General features: G+C 47.6%; 1 protein-coding gene across 3 annotated transcripts in view; it reads left to right on the forward strand.

Moving 5' to 3' along the window:
* LOC135900072 (TOX high mobility group box family member 4-like) overlaps positions 1-18746 on the forward strand; it is a 761125-nt gene that overhangs the window by 411557 nt on the left and 330822 nt on the right. The window contains exon 1 of one of the 3 annotated variants that reach the window (XM_070526897.1): positions 13860-13882. The exons of the other annotated variants lie outside the window; for them this stretch is intronic. Within the exon in view, the coding sequence (XP_070382998.1) occupies positions 13877-13882 (6 nt within the window). The 5' untranslated portion in view covers positions 13860-13876. Of the gene's footprint in view, positions 1-13859; positions 13883-18746 lie in introns of those variants that run through there. 3 annotated transcript variants of the gene reach the window in all.

An 18746-nucleotide genomic window follows, 5' to 3' on the forward strand; every position in this document is an offset into this window, starting at 1 on the left:
GCATCAATTTCCCATTAGCCTTGAACGTTATTATCAAGTTTATTGTCAAGTTTCGGTTTATTGAAGTTTATTATGAGCATAAGGGGGGGGGGGGTGCTATAACAGGTATCTGCTGACACAACCGCAGTCAAAGTTCGAGGTGTGCTGGCTGCCTCAGCGTAAGGAAAAGAAAGTAATTGGATGAATGTCAACACCAGTGCCATTGCTTCTTGACTCTGACCTGCATGTGCCTCCGCGGCATCTTTGTTGGTGGAGTCTGCACTGGTGAGCTGGCGTGGCGAGGTCTATAGGAGTCATCTGAGGGAAAGAGTATCGTTTACATCGAGAAGTGGCTGTTTTCATTGTCTGTCGCTTTCCCTGAAATGCTTCCTTGGTTACTTGGGTGACACACTCGCAGTCAAGGTGGCTGTTCGAGGTGTGCTGGCAGCCCAAACGTAAGAAAAAGAAATTGTATACATGTCAATACCAGTGCCATTGCTTCTTGCCTCTTACCTGCATGTGCCTTCACGGCATCTTCGCTTTCGGAGTCTGCATACGGGAGCTGCTGTCGCTAGGTGTAGGCATTGTCGAAACGAGAAGAAGGCCATTCAAATGAGGAATTATGGAAATAAATGCAGTTATTATGTCTGCTTCTTCCACTACTCTTGCCTGAAAGTTTCAAAGATAGTGTCCAGAGTGCACCAGCACTTTGACTGCTTTTACTTTTTACCTGTAGGTGTTGCTGTGAGATCCTTGGTATGGCTGCGTGCAGCATTGTAACACATGGAGGAGGCATTTAAAGTGGTAGCCAAAGATATTAAGAATCATCCTTGTCTGCATGGATGCTTTCAATTTCTAAATGCAGTGGTAACTGTCACTATTGGTGCCAGGCCCCCACATCTATACGGCGAGTGTCATAGCTCTAAATTGAATTTTTCCTGTATGTACGCATTAGATGTGATCCGTTCTTTTTTATTGACCCGAGCGTGGAGAGAGCATCATTAAATTGTCTTTTTTCGTTGCGTGGCTTGTTTTTTGCTTCATTTCTGAATTTATCAAGCAGCAGTCTCCTGATGCAAGAGTGACTCATGTAATGACAATCATCATGCAGCTTTCGTTTTGCAGAAAAACAACACATTTCCTGACCCGTTGTTTGCTATCCCATTACTCGCATAATTTCGAAGAGTAGTCTACCTATATTTACTTGCTTGACCTCCACTAAAGAGTCTTGCATTTTCAAGTACCATTCTTTCCTTAAACTCATTTGACACTTCTAAATTGCTGTACCGTGGGCTTCTGATACTACGCATTCACCATTTTTGCTAGTTGTTTCTGACTAGAAATGTCTTCATTAATTTAGAGCTTAAATTTTACCTTTGGAACACACAGAAGGGCTTGCCATTGCATATCTGCATAACAGGGAAACATGTTTCATTGAACATTTGCAAAATCCAACAAAAGATTGATGAATGCAGCTTACAGTGTGATTTGACTGAATGAGCCAAAAGAATAACTTATCTCACTTGGTAAATTAAAGCACATATTAGTGTGATGTACAACATATATATTGCACTAATGTGGTGGGTTCTCTTGCTTATGCAGCAAGATAATCGATGCGCGAGAAAAAAAATATTTTAGCACCCCCCTTGTAGACACTGTTTAAGCAAAACGAGCTGGAGCTCTCCACATGATCTGTTTATTTTACCTGCGAGTATACTCAACAAAAATGTGTGTCTCAGCTGCTTAGTGGTACTTGAGATTGTGTCAGTATTGCATATGTGCGTGTTGTCTAAAATAATTGAATTTCGAAAATGCTTGTAGGGATCTGATGTGCATATTTTCAGTTTATGGATACATGTAAAAGACTCAGCATCAATTGGAAGTGAACAGTCCAACAGGCCTGGAGTCAATCATGCAAATAAATGCGCTGCACACATTTGTGACCAGAAAAGATATGCCACATGAAATGGCACACAAGGAAGTGTTGAAAATATTGCACAGTTAATAAAACGCCTACGCTATTTATACGTGGGTTCATGCACTCGATTTCGTCCGTATTAGGCACTCGCCTCTTGATTGCTTCCTGGCGCAGAAATACTCGACAGTACAATACTTTGTAGAAGCATGATTGTTCAAAGTGCAACAATTAAACAGATTTTATGACTTGCTTGGAGATTCGCCGCTACGATTCAGGTTGCGCTGATCCACCTGTCCAGCAATTCCCTATCACTGAAGGAAAACCTGCAAATAAATACACCGCTCTGCATGCAAAAAAATGCTCTACTGTAACGCTTCTCAAATGATTGTGATGCATCACGAGAGCTGTCTACTCGCGTGATGTTCTGAACACGAAGATACATTCGTTTACTTACATGTGAAAGTAAATTCCAGAGCTCTTTGGGGCTTGCGTGTGGCACAAAAGGCACGAAGATGCCACAGCGTCCGATGTCGTCGCGCGATCACATGTCAAACCTAAACTGTACTAAATTACTACGCATCCAAAAACACAGAGATTTGAAACCGAATTTCGCGCCCTGCTTTATTGAATGAATGCGTACATCGTGATTTACATAAATAACGCACTTAGCAAGCGCTTTCTGTAAACTTAATGTTCACACATCACCTTCATAAAGCCATTAGGTAAGCGTGCTTTAGTGAGAAAAGCATAAGGCGAGACAAGTAGCAACAGGGTGGCGCCCATGGAGGAAGGTGGCGCCCTAACGGTTCCCTGTTTTTCGGCCCAAATTTTCCTCTAGAGTTGGTTAGATTAACTATAATGCGCGCAGCCAACCGCAAAACGCAGCACCTCACGACATCGACATCAAGGAAGGACTGTAAACAAGCGAGAAAATGCTACGTCACGAGTTTGCGCTGCCATCGGTGCGGGCCCGGCGAGCAAGTTTCTCGCTGCTACGATCGTCCCGGTGATTTTCTTTTTCTTTTTTTTTTCTCCGCTGACGGCGGCGTAAAAATCCGCAAAAATTTGTTTCTAGCACGAAATAACTCGTAAAGTGACCTCGAAAGTTTGCATGTCATAAAACGTTGCGCGAAATAGTAAATCGATGGCGTGATTTTGACTCGCAAGCAGTCAGCGCAGCCGCCGCAGCAATAGTCTCTGCGAAGCGGCTCTCCTGGCTAACGTGTTTTCTCATCGCTACCATTGGAGTTGGGGAAACTCATTGCATTGTCACTTATGAGCGACATAAATGTGCAGACGTTGATTGTGTTGACGAATGTATAGGTGCCTTTTACGAGCTGCGGACGGATCACAGGGGCCGTCGGCCTCGGATCCGACAGCCAACGAGCTAGGCATATGCACCATTTCCCAGCGATCGCCAGCTCGCCTGGCTTGCTCGTTCGCTACGTCGGCATCGATTAGCAGCAGGGGTGGTCCGAGTTCGTCCTCGCCACTGGACGCTTACAATGGACCCCCGTTGAAGAGCAGCCAGCTTGTTTCACTTCGAGCGTGCCTCCATGGTATAAGCAAAACCCGCCGAGCTTACAGCAGTCCCGATGCTCTTTCACCAAGACTACGTACCCCCAAGCCTGATGATGTGCCGGCTTTAGCCCCGCCTTGTGTCCTGCTCCAGAATATGCTTCATTCCCAAAGCGCACTCCACGAACGGTTCGTACTACTTGTAGCGGTGCGTACGCATATTGATAGCGCTGCCGCTGGCCGCACTTTCCAAGTCGCTGCTTTGTTGTGGATTCAATCAAAAGTTGTTGGCCACGTCTACGGCGGCGACTCCCGCGAAATAGTCGCCGCTGGGCGACGAAAGCAAGGACGACGATGGTGACGAGGGCACACCAAAGCGCGTGCAAACGTATAGCAGACGAACTAGCAACACGAAGCTCGCTTGTCGGCGAGTGCGCGGGCGTGCGCACGTCACAGTTTTTGCGTGATCACGTGTCCAGCGATGTTTAAAATCCTTCTTTTCTCCTCTCGTTGCTCTCTGAAACCGAAACTTGGCCTGGTCGCTACAAGCAAGACGCCAAATAATTACCTGTCGCGCTCTGAAGCAAATTATGTTTCGTGCCGTGATTACTGGGTCATTAGCTACTTATTGCAGCGAAAAAAAATAAGCAAGATGGGAAATTTTTGTGTCAGTACACCTTTAAGGGAACTGATGGCCGTACCAACCAGCTCGGATCCAGACCCTTGTGCAGTCCTTGACAGCACTGCGGTGTATTCTTGTGGACAGCAACCTTATTAATTTTATATAATTTGTATATTTTTATGAAATCTATGTAGACTGAGTGTTTTATGTCAGCACTTCTTAAAAATGACATTCGTGTGTTGTGTGTATAGTAGTGTTTTTATTGAGCAATGTAGATGAACATTTACTTGACGCAGCTGCATATGGGTCGCTTCTATATAGTTCGGTGTTCCGTGTTTGTGGCATGTGTGGGATTGCTTATGAGGGGGAGGGGGGGGGGGAAATGGGTAGTAACAATTTCTCAACAGTGTGTTGAGACAGCCGGCTCTAATGTAGCCTAACTTCCCATGTGTGTGCAGTTTAATAATAAACACCAAAACAAAATTAATTCAAATGACACATCGCGACGCCAGACGCGAGCGTGGCTCCACCAGGCCCCGTACACTCTCAAGTTCAAGAAATGGCCACAGAGGGCGAAAAATCAATCGAGGCGCGTTTCAGCGTAAGCGCGCAAGTGGAGCTACTGTAATTTGGTCGAATACTTTAATTTGTGCTTTCTCTGCTAGGGGCGCTGAACATGCTGAATTTTTTACTTTACACAAACCATTGACATAAACAATCGAGGCGTCTAAGGTTGTTTTGATACCTCAGGCAAATAGGCAGTTGATTTTTTTTAATTTGATTGTTGAAGCTACTTTTTGGTCATAGCGTCAAGGTTTTTGTACTTGATTAACCACCGGCAGCCGACAGCCTATTGGTATCGATGTGTTTCCTGGCCGTTGGCGTTCGAATACTGCGGCGGTAAAACCGGTAAAACATTTTCGAAAGCATGCTGGTTTCGTCTGCGAGTCATTACATTGACTTGCTGTAAAGAGGTCTATTCTTGGCAAAAAATAGTGCCTCATTTTGTTTAGGCGTTGATTATCATAATGAATGCGGCGGAGGTTGAGGGAGTACGCTTGAAGGTACGTTTTTATGCCTTTGATCTCCATAACACCGTGAGTACGCAAACCGATGTCAAAGAACACGCGATGCATCGTGTGTTCTCCGTCATCGCTTGTTTGCTGTACGCCTACTAATTCTTCATTTCTTCAAGTGTTGTACCCTCCTTTTGTTCTTGTTCTCTTGTGCTTCACTTACAGTATGTCGTTCCCTCAGCTGTAATGCGCATTTGCAAAACCAATACGTTTGATAAGACGCAGTGGTTATCAAAATTTCACTACGCATGTATTAAGCTGGCGCATATGTTTCAGATTGCACGACGTTGATGCGGAGATTAGGATAATTATGACACCCGTAAGGAAGAGGCAGCTGACGGCCGTAAGCTGTTGCGTTCTTTCGGCCAAACTACCCTGCCCGGTAGTGCTGTAAAGATGCTGTATAAAAGTGACACGCGGTGACAGGGAAATTATTATACTTAGCAGCCGACCGTACGTTTTGTAGCTTCGGTCTTCTTTCTTGTGCGTTTGTGCTACCCTTATTAATGAGCCATTTCTTGATTATGTTCTTGACTATGTAACCGCGTTTGTGTGGATGCGTAGACGTGTGCTTTCTGTTTGTACTTGTAAAATGCAAATAAAATATTTTCAGGCTTACTCAATCTTTGGTATCATGTGCGTTTATTCCAGTCGAGGCCATCGTGCCACCTGGAAACCGCATTCTGTCAGTAGCCCTACACGAAATGCAACAGCTGGAGCGCGGCGGCACAACTCGGGGTAACGGCGGCGTAATAAACGAAAAACCGCTCGGAATGCCCTTAAAAGTCAGTTCAGAGTGTGCCTTAACTCGATATGACTCAGCGCTACATGTATTCTGCTGCGCCTCGATCGCGCTCCCGCCAGTTTGGTTGCTGTGTGGCAAACGTAACGCCTACATATACACATAGGCGCTGCGTTTGCCACACAGCAACCAAACTGGCGGGAGCACGATCGAGGCGCAGCAGCCAGAAACCTAGTAAAGCCACAGAACACCTGGTAAAGCGGGTGCAAAACCCCGTTTCCGTTTCCTGTTGTACAGCGCCACCGGTGGTCGCATACTTTAGTTCACGACGCCACCGCTACGCTTATTTCCGTAGCACTGTGGAAGGTACAGTTTCCCTTCTCTAAATTTGTATAGGTGTTCTGTGGCTCCACTCCCAGCTACATATTTATTGTATGGCGAACCAACAGTCTACAATTCCTTTCTCCAAGCGGTGGTACGTTTTCCGATACACAATAAGCATTCAACAAGCAGTTGAATTTTAATGTTGCCGTCAGCGAATGGTTGTTGCCATATTGGCTACTTTTGCGACGAATCACATCTCGAGCGGATGACGGACGCGGTCCGTTGCCTCGCCTGCGAGCCGGAAACGAGTACGTCAACAGAGTCAACAGGGTAACCCTGGCCATGTTTTGCAGATGTAACACGAGGCGCCGCTAGTGTCCTTCGCAGTTCCAGGCTTGATTCGCGTGCTGGCCGCTTTACGGTGTACGGGATGGTGTGCCTTCTCGACGGGCTCGCGGTGTCTGCATGCCTGCGTTGTCGTACAAAAGCAGCGACAAAAGTCTATGGAGTATCAGCGGCAATTAAGGGCACACGCCCAATATAGAAGGAGACGATGCGACGTTCTGGTGACGCGACACTCGAGGACCACCGTTCTCCGGATCATGAGACGAGAGCGATTTGTAAGGTTTTGTGCGTGCTATGCGAGTGACTCCGTTTCACCTCGTACAGGCCCTTCGATGTCCCTAACTCCCCGTACATGCATGTGACAAAATAGTGGGGGACTGAAGGGAGGTCCCTGAGAAATTTAAATGTTTTTGGCGACCAGTTCCGACTGGTAAATCGCCGTTGCACACACGTTGATCACGCAGGAGGAAACGCTCTCAGGAAAAATTTATCATGTTTTGTGGTGCTGCAGGATGGCTCCTCAGCGCAAAACTGTGCGTTACTTGCCCGTTTTCAAACTGAAAGGAAAAAAATAAGTAATGTGTGTTGAGGGGAAAAAAGTTTGCTTCTCCTTCGAGACAATGCTGTCGATACTTATCGTATCCGTAATTGTATAAACCAAATAAAATATATCTAACGTCACTGACAATTCAATTCCACGGGGCATGTCGCAGCAGCGCATTGACAGCGGCGATTGACAGATGTCGCGCGACCGATCGAGACATAGCGATCAAGATCACAGCCACCGCTGTTCACACCGGCCAGCGCGACCTGCCCGTCGCCACACCGGAATCTCGCGATTGGTGACGCTCACGTCTGCTCGCACCGCCTTCACCACGTAAAATAAGCGCCGCTGATAGGTTCAGCAGCTTTGCTGCTGTAGTCGCGCGATACCCAAAACAATCGCTTTCCGACCAACTGGGTCGCGCGACCTCTGTGAGTCGCCAGTGTGAAGGCTCAAGGCTCATTCACGCCGGCGACTGACAGCGGCCGCGCGATCAAGAATGGTCGCAAATGGTCGCTTTTCTCGAGAAGCGACCATTTCGGGCCAGTCGCTCGACCGCAGTCGCATAAGTGCTGAACCGATCAGCTGCGCAGAAACAGGACGTCTGTATACGCTGACACTTATCTTACGTGGCGATGCAACTGTGAGCAGACGGCAACAGGCCGGTCGCCAGTCACAAATGGTCGCGCGACTTCCTCACATCGTCGATGTGAGAATGAGCTCTTATATGCTATTACACCGTTGCAACGGGTTTTGGGCTTTTCGACGCACATTTATTCACTCGAGTGGACCTGGTTATTTCTGTGGGCGTATTTTTTCCGTTGAGTAATGTGCGTGCGGAAAGAAGACTAGCCGAATTTCAACTTCTAAATGTTCGTCGAGCCGGAAAGCGCGCGGCCGTTTAGACTCGTTAGCACCGTGTTCGGCTGCGCAGCAGTGAGAGTAACGTGGCATGAACGGTTGTTGTTATGTGGCAAAGCACAGATCTGGAGACTAACTTGTCCTCTCCGGTGACGCGCATTGACTGCTGTGCGCGAATTGGTCTCTCGCGCCACTTTTGTACCTCTTGCCGAAAAGCAGAGGCGTATATCCTACCGTGGCAGTACTGGTGCAATAGATCTGAGGCCGTGCATCGGCCGTCGGTGCAATCTCCTGTCAGCGGCACTGTTCCGCGGGCGCCGACGCAGGTCCCGCTCAGTACGCAGAACGTTCGTTCTGTATTCTGCCTCCCGAGCTCTCGTTCCTGATGTGCATGCATTGTCTGCCCACTGCGAATCCCTCCCTCGAATCGCTACAATGCAACCTGTCACTGCTGTTTGTTCTGGGGACCTTATCCCTGCTTGCTCTCTCTTCTCTCAGCTGTCGCACAACGCGCCACTGCCGCGTGTTCAGAACTTTTTCTCCTAAGGTTTTGTTTTCTTTCTTTTAACGTAAGCAGCCCTCATGTTGCTTCTCTATTTGCGCTGAGTCATTCACCGCGTAGCTGGACGGGCTGGCGAGTGAGGTAGAAGACTCGATATTTTTATCCAACGTTTTTTTTTTCTTTCTTTCTTTTTTCTTCTTGGTGAGAGAGCGAGACGCGGGAGCTTCGCTTTCAAACCTTTATTTCGAAGCCACTGCCCCACAAGGTCCCGTTTCGCCCCTCATGTAATGCGCACCATATTACTTGCTTTTCTTCCCCTGTTATTTCCACTTATTGTCCTTTCCTTCGTTTTATTGTTTGTCCTCTCTGTAACTCTCGTGTCTCCGCTTTTATGTCCTCACCTTGCGCTTCAATGCATGGTCACAAATGTAATACGTTCCTCGGCGAGTGGGGAGGATATGCTGCGGGGAGAGCTGAAGAATCTACAACGGCAGACAGAGGGGGAGAGCCGCGTCTCATTCGACAGAGTCCGCATTGTCGCTGTAGTGCCTCTGAAAACGCTGTCGTTTTATCGACTGTCGTGGGGCGCAGCAGCGCGAGCGCATGCGGATGCCGGGAGGGGACGGAACCTCCCCCCCCCCTCCGCGCTTCCATCCCAACAGCCCCCTCCGCGGGAGGGAGCACCCGAGGCTTTGTCGCGGCGCGCCGGGGTCCGCGAAGTGGGTCGAATCACTCTATGTATACATGTCTCCGGCCTGCTGCTGCGTTTGTCACTGCGGCGTCCTTTTTATGGTTCACGTATGCATTTCTGCGGACCCGTCCCCTAATCAAACACTGGATGTCCCTAGAAGACGAGAAAGATGAAGAAACAGGAACAGGAGGGAGCCGGTAATTGTGAGGGATCATAATCGTCGTGTCGGAAAGGCCACGCCATTCTCTCCACCCTGCTGCCGTCCCTCCGCATTTCTCTTTCTCCAATCGCGCCGCGAGCTGGGGGCACAACGACGCCACTGTCAAGTGCTTACGCGCGAGCGCCCGCTCCGAGTGTCGTCGCGTGGATCCCTGGTCTAACGGGTCTCGCCCGCAGAACGCTCCCCGCCGCCTTCAATGGTGTCGATTCAAGGGTCTACTTCGGAACACGTTCCTCATCAAGAAACGGGATTCTCTCGCGTTTCGGTCTGTTTCTTGCCCCTGCTTTGCATACCCAGACTGCTTCTGTCCCCTATCTCCCCCCCCCCCCTCGCTCTCATCCCTCCTTTTGCCGTTATATTTCCAGTTGTCCCACTCTTTCGTGGTTCTCGCGAGTCTCCATTTGTAATTGCTGCACATCGCCTTACTTTTCCCGTCTTCCGACGTGGAAATGCATGACGCGGACGTGGCGTAATGACCGTAATGATACTTTCCACCGGACGGTGTAGCGTCGAAACAGCGTCAGCTTGATTCTAGAGCTAGCCCGGGCGCGTTTCGGTGCTCAGTGTCGCTGTCGTAAAGTACGTGCACCCGGCGCACGTGCTCGTTTCGGTGTGCGCCAGTCGAATCGAATTAACATTTTATTACATTTTATTTTTACGTATATATATATATATATATATATATATATATATATATATATATATATATATATATATATATATATATATATATATATATATAGGAGAACGGGGCTTAACCGAGGGGCCCGATCTTTATTGATCATATCCTACGAAGCTAACAAAACACCAAGGACAACACAGGGGAAATTACTTGTGCTTACTATGCTTGTACTTATATATATATTTTAGTGTGGCAGTTCTTCTCGCAGCACCAGCTAACGAGATGATTGATGCTCTTCAAGAACAGTTTGCTTCCTGTAGAGGCGGGGACATATTATCCATGTGGTCACTATGGGCAGGTTGCAAGTGCATAGGCGGCGCCCTGTCTTTCCGACCCCTAGCGCCATCTGACGAATAGTTGCGCGAATGTGGTAGGATAACTCACGGCGTCAGCAGCCCGCGCTGCGTGTTTGGCGTCCTGCCAAACGGTAGCGATGGCGCTAAACAGCGTGCCGATATTAATTTTAACCGGGTTTCCGGAATTACAAAATCTTCATAGCTTTTTTCGTGAAAAGAATTTAGAGAAAGGAAGTCGTCTATTTGAAGTGGGGCACGTCTACGACGTGAGGGAAGTGTTGAACTCGCACTGATAGGAAGTGACTGCTAGGTTTATTCCGCAAACGAAAAATAATGCACCAGCGAGATGCGTGAAGCTCAGCGTAAGTTACTTCGTTATCTACGGTGTGGACGCATGAAATTATAGGCGACATTGATTCTTGAAGATCGGCGACAGCAGACAAATCCTAGCGGGGAGCTGCGATTGCCGTGCTGGCATCGCAGGGAAGTGCAAGGACGCCGCGGTGGTTTCCCTGTATACATACAGGACGGCAAATACGAATCCAAAACATCTCATCCAGTAACGTGGAGCGTACGAACGACTCGTAAGACCTACCAGAGGTATTCTAACGTTGCTCTCCCCAAACACAGAAAAAAGGGGATGAACTTACCAGTTGTGTTAGACTACGCTGGGAAAATATTTTCGCCCAAGTTACTGGAAGTGCGATACTCTTATGTTGCGATTTTTTTCAGTGCGTGCAAAGGAAGTTCCAATAAACCACGTTGTCAAAAATTTTGGTTATCTCAACTGCCCCTTCGTTGATAATATGCTGGGCGCAGAAGGGCGTATGCCAGCTCAGCCGGCTGCAACCCCTCCTCAAATCTCTCAGCAAGCCCTAGCGCTGTTTGAATGGGAGAGGATTGGGAAAGAGTTCCACAGCTTTACTGCAGTACAGTGTGGGAACAAACTACTTTGTTTGCTGCATATCCTGGTACGCACTGCAGGCAGTGGCGTAGCAACGGGGGGGCGGGGGGGGGGGGGTGAGCGTGGGCCCCGGGTCCAAGGGGCCTGTGTGGGGGTGTCATATACGTCTGGAGACACACGGAAATTGTTGATAACCTCACCTTCCTCGAATAAATCCGGGGGACGGGGGGAGGGGACAGAAGACCTATGGGTCCCGGGTGCCAGACGACCTAGCTACGCCACTGACTGCAGGTGTCCCGTTGCTGCCATCATTGCTGTAAAAGCAAAGAATTCAGTGTTATAACGCACTTGACATAACGCCGGAACATAAAACAGCTTATGCCGTCTGACGAGCGCTATCCAGTGTTGACGCCGTTTTGCTTCATACGGTCGGCTTGGAAACCTGTAAAACTTTGTTCCTCGTGAGTTGGTGTACGTGCTGTTGCAGCCCACTACTCAACAGCTCGGGTTGCACTTCGGCATTGCTCAGAAAAGGCAACAGCTCCGCGCGAAACAGTCCACATACAGGCTTTCCGAACGCAAGCGGGCCGGTCGTATCCTGCCGGTTCCGCGCTCGCCGCCGCGAGGGGCGCCCTAGTAGGCGCGGGAACTACGTTCGCAACCTGCCTATAGGCTTATTCAAGTGCTCGTCTCTGTGACCGTTCGCTTGTGCCTTTCCGTATGTGGCGAGCAATCGGCGAGATCATATTTCCTTCTGACGTGTAACTTTGGGGCGCCTGGTGACTACGTGCCGCACGCGCTTCAACGTGCGCCTGCCGAAATCGTGCTTCTTCACGTGTAGCTGAAGTGTGTTTGGTCATGGTATTGGAATTCAACCAGTTGTTCCGATATCCGTGCATTTACAAACTGTTTGCTGCACCGGAGCTGCGGGCCTTATTCGTGCTCTTCGAGTCTCAACACTGTAGTGTTCAGTCTCGAGCGCCGAGTTTCAGAATGATGATTTCCTTAACGCAAGCAGTAATTGAATTTCGTTCTCGTGACTATACTGGTGATTACGCTGGTGTATAAGTAACAAATCTTTGATTGCTATAAGATGGACTACTCATAACGTGTCTCTCCAGCCAATATCTCTCTGTGCGTTATCGAGCGCTGTCAATTGACAAAATATGCTGTGCACTTTTGGTGTAGTTATCAGTACATGGGGGTGAAAGTGGTCGCCACGTTGTCTCTTTCTGTTGTGAACTATAAGCGAACCTTCCGGATGCAATATCGTGTGTAATTTTCTTCCGCTATGCATGTTCCCGCCCAGACTTGAGCTAAACGGCTATCAAGTTCATGGCTCTTGATTTAGTCGTATACAACTTAAATCTGCACTTAAGCCCCGCCCACGCGCTCATAACCGCCAGTCACTCTTCCTCCGCGAGGCTGCAAATAGTTCATACTTAAAACTTTTCCTATTACCTAGGTAAAGCGGTTATAACTTATGAGTGCGTAATTTTATACGTTTTCTCTCGTCTATTATACTGGCATGGCGAAAGCCTCATTCTTTATTGAACTGAAATAAAACGCTTGCTTCGCTGCAAATATTTACTGTCGCGTTTCACTTCAGTTGACAGTGAAGTTTCTCGAGTAAAACGGGCTCAGCAATGAAATGAACTGTACCGAGGACTTTTGAAGAGTGAAATGCTCAGACTCCATATACTTTGTCCATGTCTGTTGCACACCTCATGGATTCCGCCGATGAAAAGACTCTTCAAAAACAGCAGACACTCCGGAGATATCAAGTACGACGCCATTTTAAAAACGTCGCATGACAACGTCTTTGTTTGCTTCTGTGATTGGCTAGCGGAGTAACACAACGCCGCGCAGTCCGTATGCCTTGGTTGCCAACTGCTTTTTTTTCTTTTTCTTTTTTTTTTATTTGTATCTTACTATCCTGAAGCTGTGCTGAGTAAGCCGCAGTGAGGCCAAGTTTGGTGCGGTCATGGCTCTGTGGTACCTCTACACGCTCACTGTGCCCGGGATTCACTGTTCCAAATATCCGTATGTTGATAGCAACAAAGAACCCAAGACGATTCAAAAGTACTTGTCGGTTAAGCGAAGTGAAGTGCGAGCAACGCCTCGGCAGCCTTACTCTACCTTGTCATCTCTGGCAGAATTCGAAATATCGCCTGGGAATTTTGTATAAGATCTTGTGCGTCTGTTTCACTTATCACTCTCTTTTCCTCGGTGTCAGGGCCCCTCATGCGTTTCTTTCGCGTCAGTCTTGCCTTTGTGCGCTCCAAGCATTTGCTGCTTCCTTCTGTCGATCATTCTCCTCCCCGACACTGCGCTGTGCATTCGTTGAGTTCTGAGAGGCGCGTTTACGTATTCACTACGTTGAGGAGAGCGGACCGTTCTCTCTTGCGTAGCTTCTGGCAGAGAGAGAAGCACTTTGTTATCGCGCCCCGCGTTCCTTGTGTGAAAGGGAGGTGTGCCGGTGAGGAGGTGTTGGAAGGAGCGGCTGAATCGTAAATTTGGCTGTTTACGAACGGAAATGGTGGAACGGAACTGCTGGTGCGCACACACGTATACGTACATGTGCACAGGGTAAAATGGCGAATACGGCTGCAAGGGATGTGGCGCTCAGCGAAGCAAAACAGGCTCGGGAGAATGACGGTAAGGTTCGGAATAACGATATCTGCGAACAAGTAAATTCAAAGGGCCCTAAAGGTAGTGAGGTGGAGGGGAAGTAGATACCGGGCTGAAGAGGATGCCGGTGGAGGGGGCGGCGAACAAGGCGAACGCATTAACGTTTGAAAGGGATGGCGTCGCAAACAGGAAAGTGGGGGAGGCGGCGGCAAGCGCGAAGGTGCGCGCCGGTGTTGTTTTCCTTTGCGCTGCGCTTACCGGGCGCTGCGGTGGCGTTTTGTTTGCCAGCTGCCCCCTCGACGTGAGAAATGGACGCGCGGCCCCTTTTATCGCTGCCCGCGCGGGTGACAACCGCGAAGCGCACACGCGAGGACCGCGGTCCGTCCGGCTCGCGCGCATCCCCAACCTCTCCTGCGAGCCATTTTCACCCGGTTATTCGATGGTGGCATTTCCAGGCTGGTATTGTTTCCGAAAGGGAGAAAAAGGCCATTTTGCATTGACCCTCCGCGATCTCTATTGATGTCGGCCTCTTTGGTGTAGCCGGTTTCCGTTGTCTTTCATTGAGTAATAAACGTGTTGCGTGGCACCCTCGTGCTGTAAGCATGCGGTTACAGAAGTTCGCGGGTTATGAGTACTGTTGTGAAGTCGGGAGTCCGTGCGGCCAACGAAGTTTCCATGGATAGTGCCGTGCCAGGTGCCGGGAGAAAGGTTTCCGAGCGACGTTTAAGGGAATGAAAAAAGGGATTATATTAAAAAAAAAGTACATGGTTGAGTTTTACAATACGGCTCCAACAATCGGAGCACACTATGGTAGCGTCTTTGCATGTCCGAGTGTCTTTCTGTTTCCGAGCGTCCCCCCTATCCCTCTGAAGGACCGCCGGGCACAACAGTACGTAATAGTGCTGCGAATCATTGCGATTGCGTCCCGTGCGTGAACATGTCGATACTGGTGTCACGTATACCCCATCATAAGTTGCGCTATCTTGGCGGGACATGTCTAGCGCTTTAATTATGATGCGTGCCGACCCACCACACAAAATTTGCTCCTCGGTTTCTGCGACCAATGCAGGCGCCATACTGGATAGCAGCTTGGCGCCGGCGAGGCGGGCCTGCCCCTGCGCTCCGCAGGAACGTATAGGCACAGAAACTGAATGCTAGAGAGACGCGAGCTATGCGCTTCTGATATAGCACCAGCAGGAGGCGTTAGCAGTTATTCCCATGCTCGGGTTTCCGAGATCGAGTGCGCGTTGGCGCCAGCCTCGTCTTCAACCAGAGAATGCTCTAGAGCTCTCTAAAAGCCCACGCAGACAACCAGTATACGGACACGCGATATGTCCCCCCCCCCCATCCCCTATATACCGGCGCAGCAGGAAATTTATACCGCTGTGCCTCGTCGCTGATGGATGTGGTTCCTTTGCGCCGCGCGCTTCACAACTATTGCGACACGTTTTTGCCAGTGTTGCCATCTTAGCGGATTTCCCGCAAGATCTAGCAGTTTTTTTTTATACGCTTAGTGGAGGAAATTTGCACTTAGCGGCTAGCGGATTATTTAGCAGAATTTTAATAAAATTTTACTGGATAGTATAACTTTAGCGAATTTTCATGTGTGATAGTGGAATTTCAGCTAGTTTTAGTAAAGCGGGCTCGCGGGTTGTGACGCTTCTGTCTTGTTCAGAAAGTTTCGATTTCCACAGTGCATGGCGTGCACATGCCATCGGCTAGTTGTCCGCAACTAAACCTCGCCATGCCGAAAGCTACGGAAGTGGAATACACTCAGAAGTCCCGAGAGGAATGACTGAATGACCCAGACTTATGCACATGGCTTGTCTCTATCGAAAGCCGGCGGAGTGAAGTTTGCGAGTGTAAGGTACTGCAACTGTCAACTTGCTCCTAAGTACGGCGACTTGAAGGCGCAGAAAGCTAGCAAGAAGCACCAGTGTGTGACGGCAGTACTTTGTACGATGCAAGCGCAAATTCGTATCAAGAAAAAAAGTGAAAATAACTTTGTTAGCACAGCGGAAGGCAGGGCAGCATCGCTCATAGCTGAACATTACAGCATTGTCGCGGCCAATCATTTAACAGAATTCGTCAGGAAATCATTCCCTGATAGTGCGGCCGGCAATGATTATCGAATGAAGAGGACTAAATGCGCAGCAATTATAAAGAGCGTATTGTGCCCACACTTTAAAGAGCACATCAAAGCCGACATCGGTTAGAGTAAATACAGTATTATTGTCGATCAGTTCACAGACATAGCCATCACGAAGTATCTGGCTGTGTCTTATATATCACAGCACTCAAAGGTCAGAAATCGTAGCAACTTTCCTTTCTCTTTGCGTGCTAAGAGCCTTCAATGCAGATGGCATTGTCGAAACTAAAATCCACACTTAAGGAATACGGCCTAGAGCTCTAAGACATGGTTTGTATTGGGACTGACAATACAAGCGTCATGGTGGGGATGAACAATGGAATCTACAAGCAGCTGCAGGTGAAGGCTGAGGTGCCACATTTTATCCTGTTTCGGTGTGTCTGCCACTCCCTGCAGCTGGCGACTTCGGCTACTCTGGCAGAAGGGCTCCCAAGAAGTGTTGATTACCTCGTTGGTGATACCTACAATTGGTTCGCCAGGTCCTATCCCCGGCAGGAAGCATACAAGGAACTTTTCGCTCTTTTAAACGATGGAGAAGAGCCGTTGAAAATCGTTCAAGCTTGTTCCACGAGATGGATGTCAATTGCAACTACGGTTGAACAGCTGCTGAACCAGTAGACCGAGCTAACAGCTCACTTCGAAGTTGTAAGATTGGCAGAAAAGTGTGACAACGCAGAAGTGCTGTACTCCATGTATTCTGACGACACCAACAAAGCTTATTCGCTCTTTTTGAGGCCAGTACTTTTGGATGTTCAAAAAGTTTATGTCTTTTGAAGCGCATAACGCAGACCAAACCAAGCTTTCCCTCCTCAAACTACTGTCCTCACTGATCAAGAAAGTAGTGCTTCCAACTGCACCAGTAGATGTATGCGCCACGAAGATGGAAGGCTATCTAAATATCAAGCCGTACTTCGGCTGTTCATTTGAGAGAGAGAAAAAACTTTATTGCTCAGTTAATCGGAGTGATGGCAGGTCTGGGTGGAGTCTTCAGTCCAGGGCTCCACTGGCTCTTGCGGCTCGCTGAGCTTGGTCCAGGAGGGCCAACTGGCTCCCCTGATCCTCGCTTGCGAGTAGTGCCTCCCACTGCCGTACGAAGTCTGTGACGCTTAGAAAAGGTGAATTGACGTTGCTTGGCCGAGCCGTACATTCCCACGTTATGTGGGCCAGCGTGGGTTTCGCGCCGCACCACGAGCAGGTGTCGGTGTAATATGTCGGGTGCTGCTTGTGTAAGAGGTTTAGGTGCGGGTATGAATTGGTGAAACACATTGATGACATGAAGAAAACTGGCTTAGGTGCTGATGAAGAGCAGACGCTGAGGAAATGATGCTCCAAGTTTCTTGTTGTCCTCATTCACCAGATACGCCAAAGGCTGCCTGGTAACATCGAAATCCTCAGGAAAGTGTCTCAACTATCAGTAGAAAAGGCGTTATGCGGGCTGAAGCCCCCGCTAGCTATACTTCTGGACAGTGGCGTAGCCAGAAATTTCGTTCGTGGGGGGCTACGCCACTGGCCCAATATATCTATCTATCTATCTATCTATCTATCTATCTATCTATCTATCTATCTATCTATCTATCTATCTATCTATCTATCTATCTATCTATATATCTATATATATATATATATATATATATATATATATATATATATATATATATATATATATATATATATATATATATATATATATATATATATATGCACGTTGCAGCTCAGCCTTCTCCTTAAGAGGCAGCTTTAGCTCGGGTGTGCTCCTATTTAAGTACATGTAGAAGGGGAGTTCGTTTTTCCCTGCAACCACTTCACCACATTTGAGGAGGTTTATTGAAATTAAAAGAAAAAGTTTAATTCTAGTGACCACTGGCTTCGAATTTTTCATTTAGGTGGTCAATTATTTATTAAAAACTGGCCAAAACTGAAAATTTTCAGAAAACGAAACTATCAAGTTTAAAACTCCGTGACTCAACAATGAAAAATAATATCACAATTCTGTGAATTGCATCTAATAGCACATCTACAGCGGACAAAATAGATATGTTACACATGAATCTCAAAAAATTTAGTATTGTGGAAATACGGCTTTTGCAGAACCCTTGTACACAACGTAACCAATTCACGTAAGATACAAATTGACACAGCAAACTTGTCCGCTTTGACTGTTATAATAAATGCCGTTTACAGAACCACAATATCTGTTCTTCATGCATAGCTATTAGTTTGTAAACGTCGTGCTTCTATTTTTTCAAACTTTCGAATTTTCCAAAATATTTTAAACAAAATTCAGGCCCTAAATCGAAGTTCTGTTTCCAACAGACACTAGGATTTAACTTTCTCTCTCAAATGCAACCAATTTCAATAAAAGCGATTAGCAGGATTATCTCAGAAAAGCGTTTCTGCGTTTTACAAGTATTTGAATAGGCCGCGTCGGATTGGGCCCGAGCTAAAGCTCCCTCTCGAACAATTTATCGAGGGATCAAATACATGAATAATAACTGCATTGTCATTGCCAAAGATGCTGCAAACGAATTCTTGAAAGCTACGCACTGTAAATACAAGTAAAATATGTATTTTTTCATAAAATATTATACTCGTATGTGCCAAAAATTGTGCCCAACGTAACTGACGTCAATGCTTCCATGTTTTTTGTCTATTTATTAAGTAAAGAAAATATCACACGAACTTTAGAACTATATCAGTTCGAAACCAGGAAAGCAGTGCATGCCGCTGATATGAAAAATTAAA

Source organism: Dermacentor albipictus, chromosome 1 (genome assembly GCF_038994185.2).
Source record: "Dermacentor albipictus isolate Rhodes 1998 colony chromosome 1, USDA_Dalb.pri_finalv2, whole genome shotgun sequence".
In the NCBI taxonomy this organism is placed as follows: Eukaryota; Metazoa; Arthropoda; class Arachnida; order Ixodida; family Ixodidae; genus Dermacentor; species Dermacentor albipictus.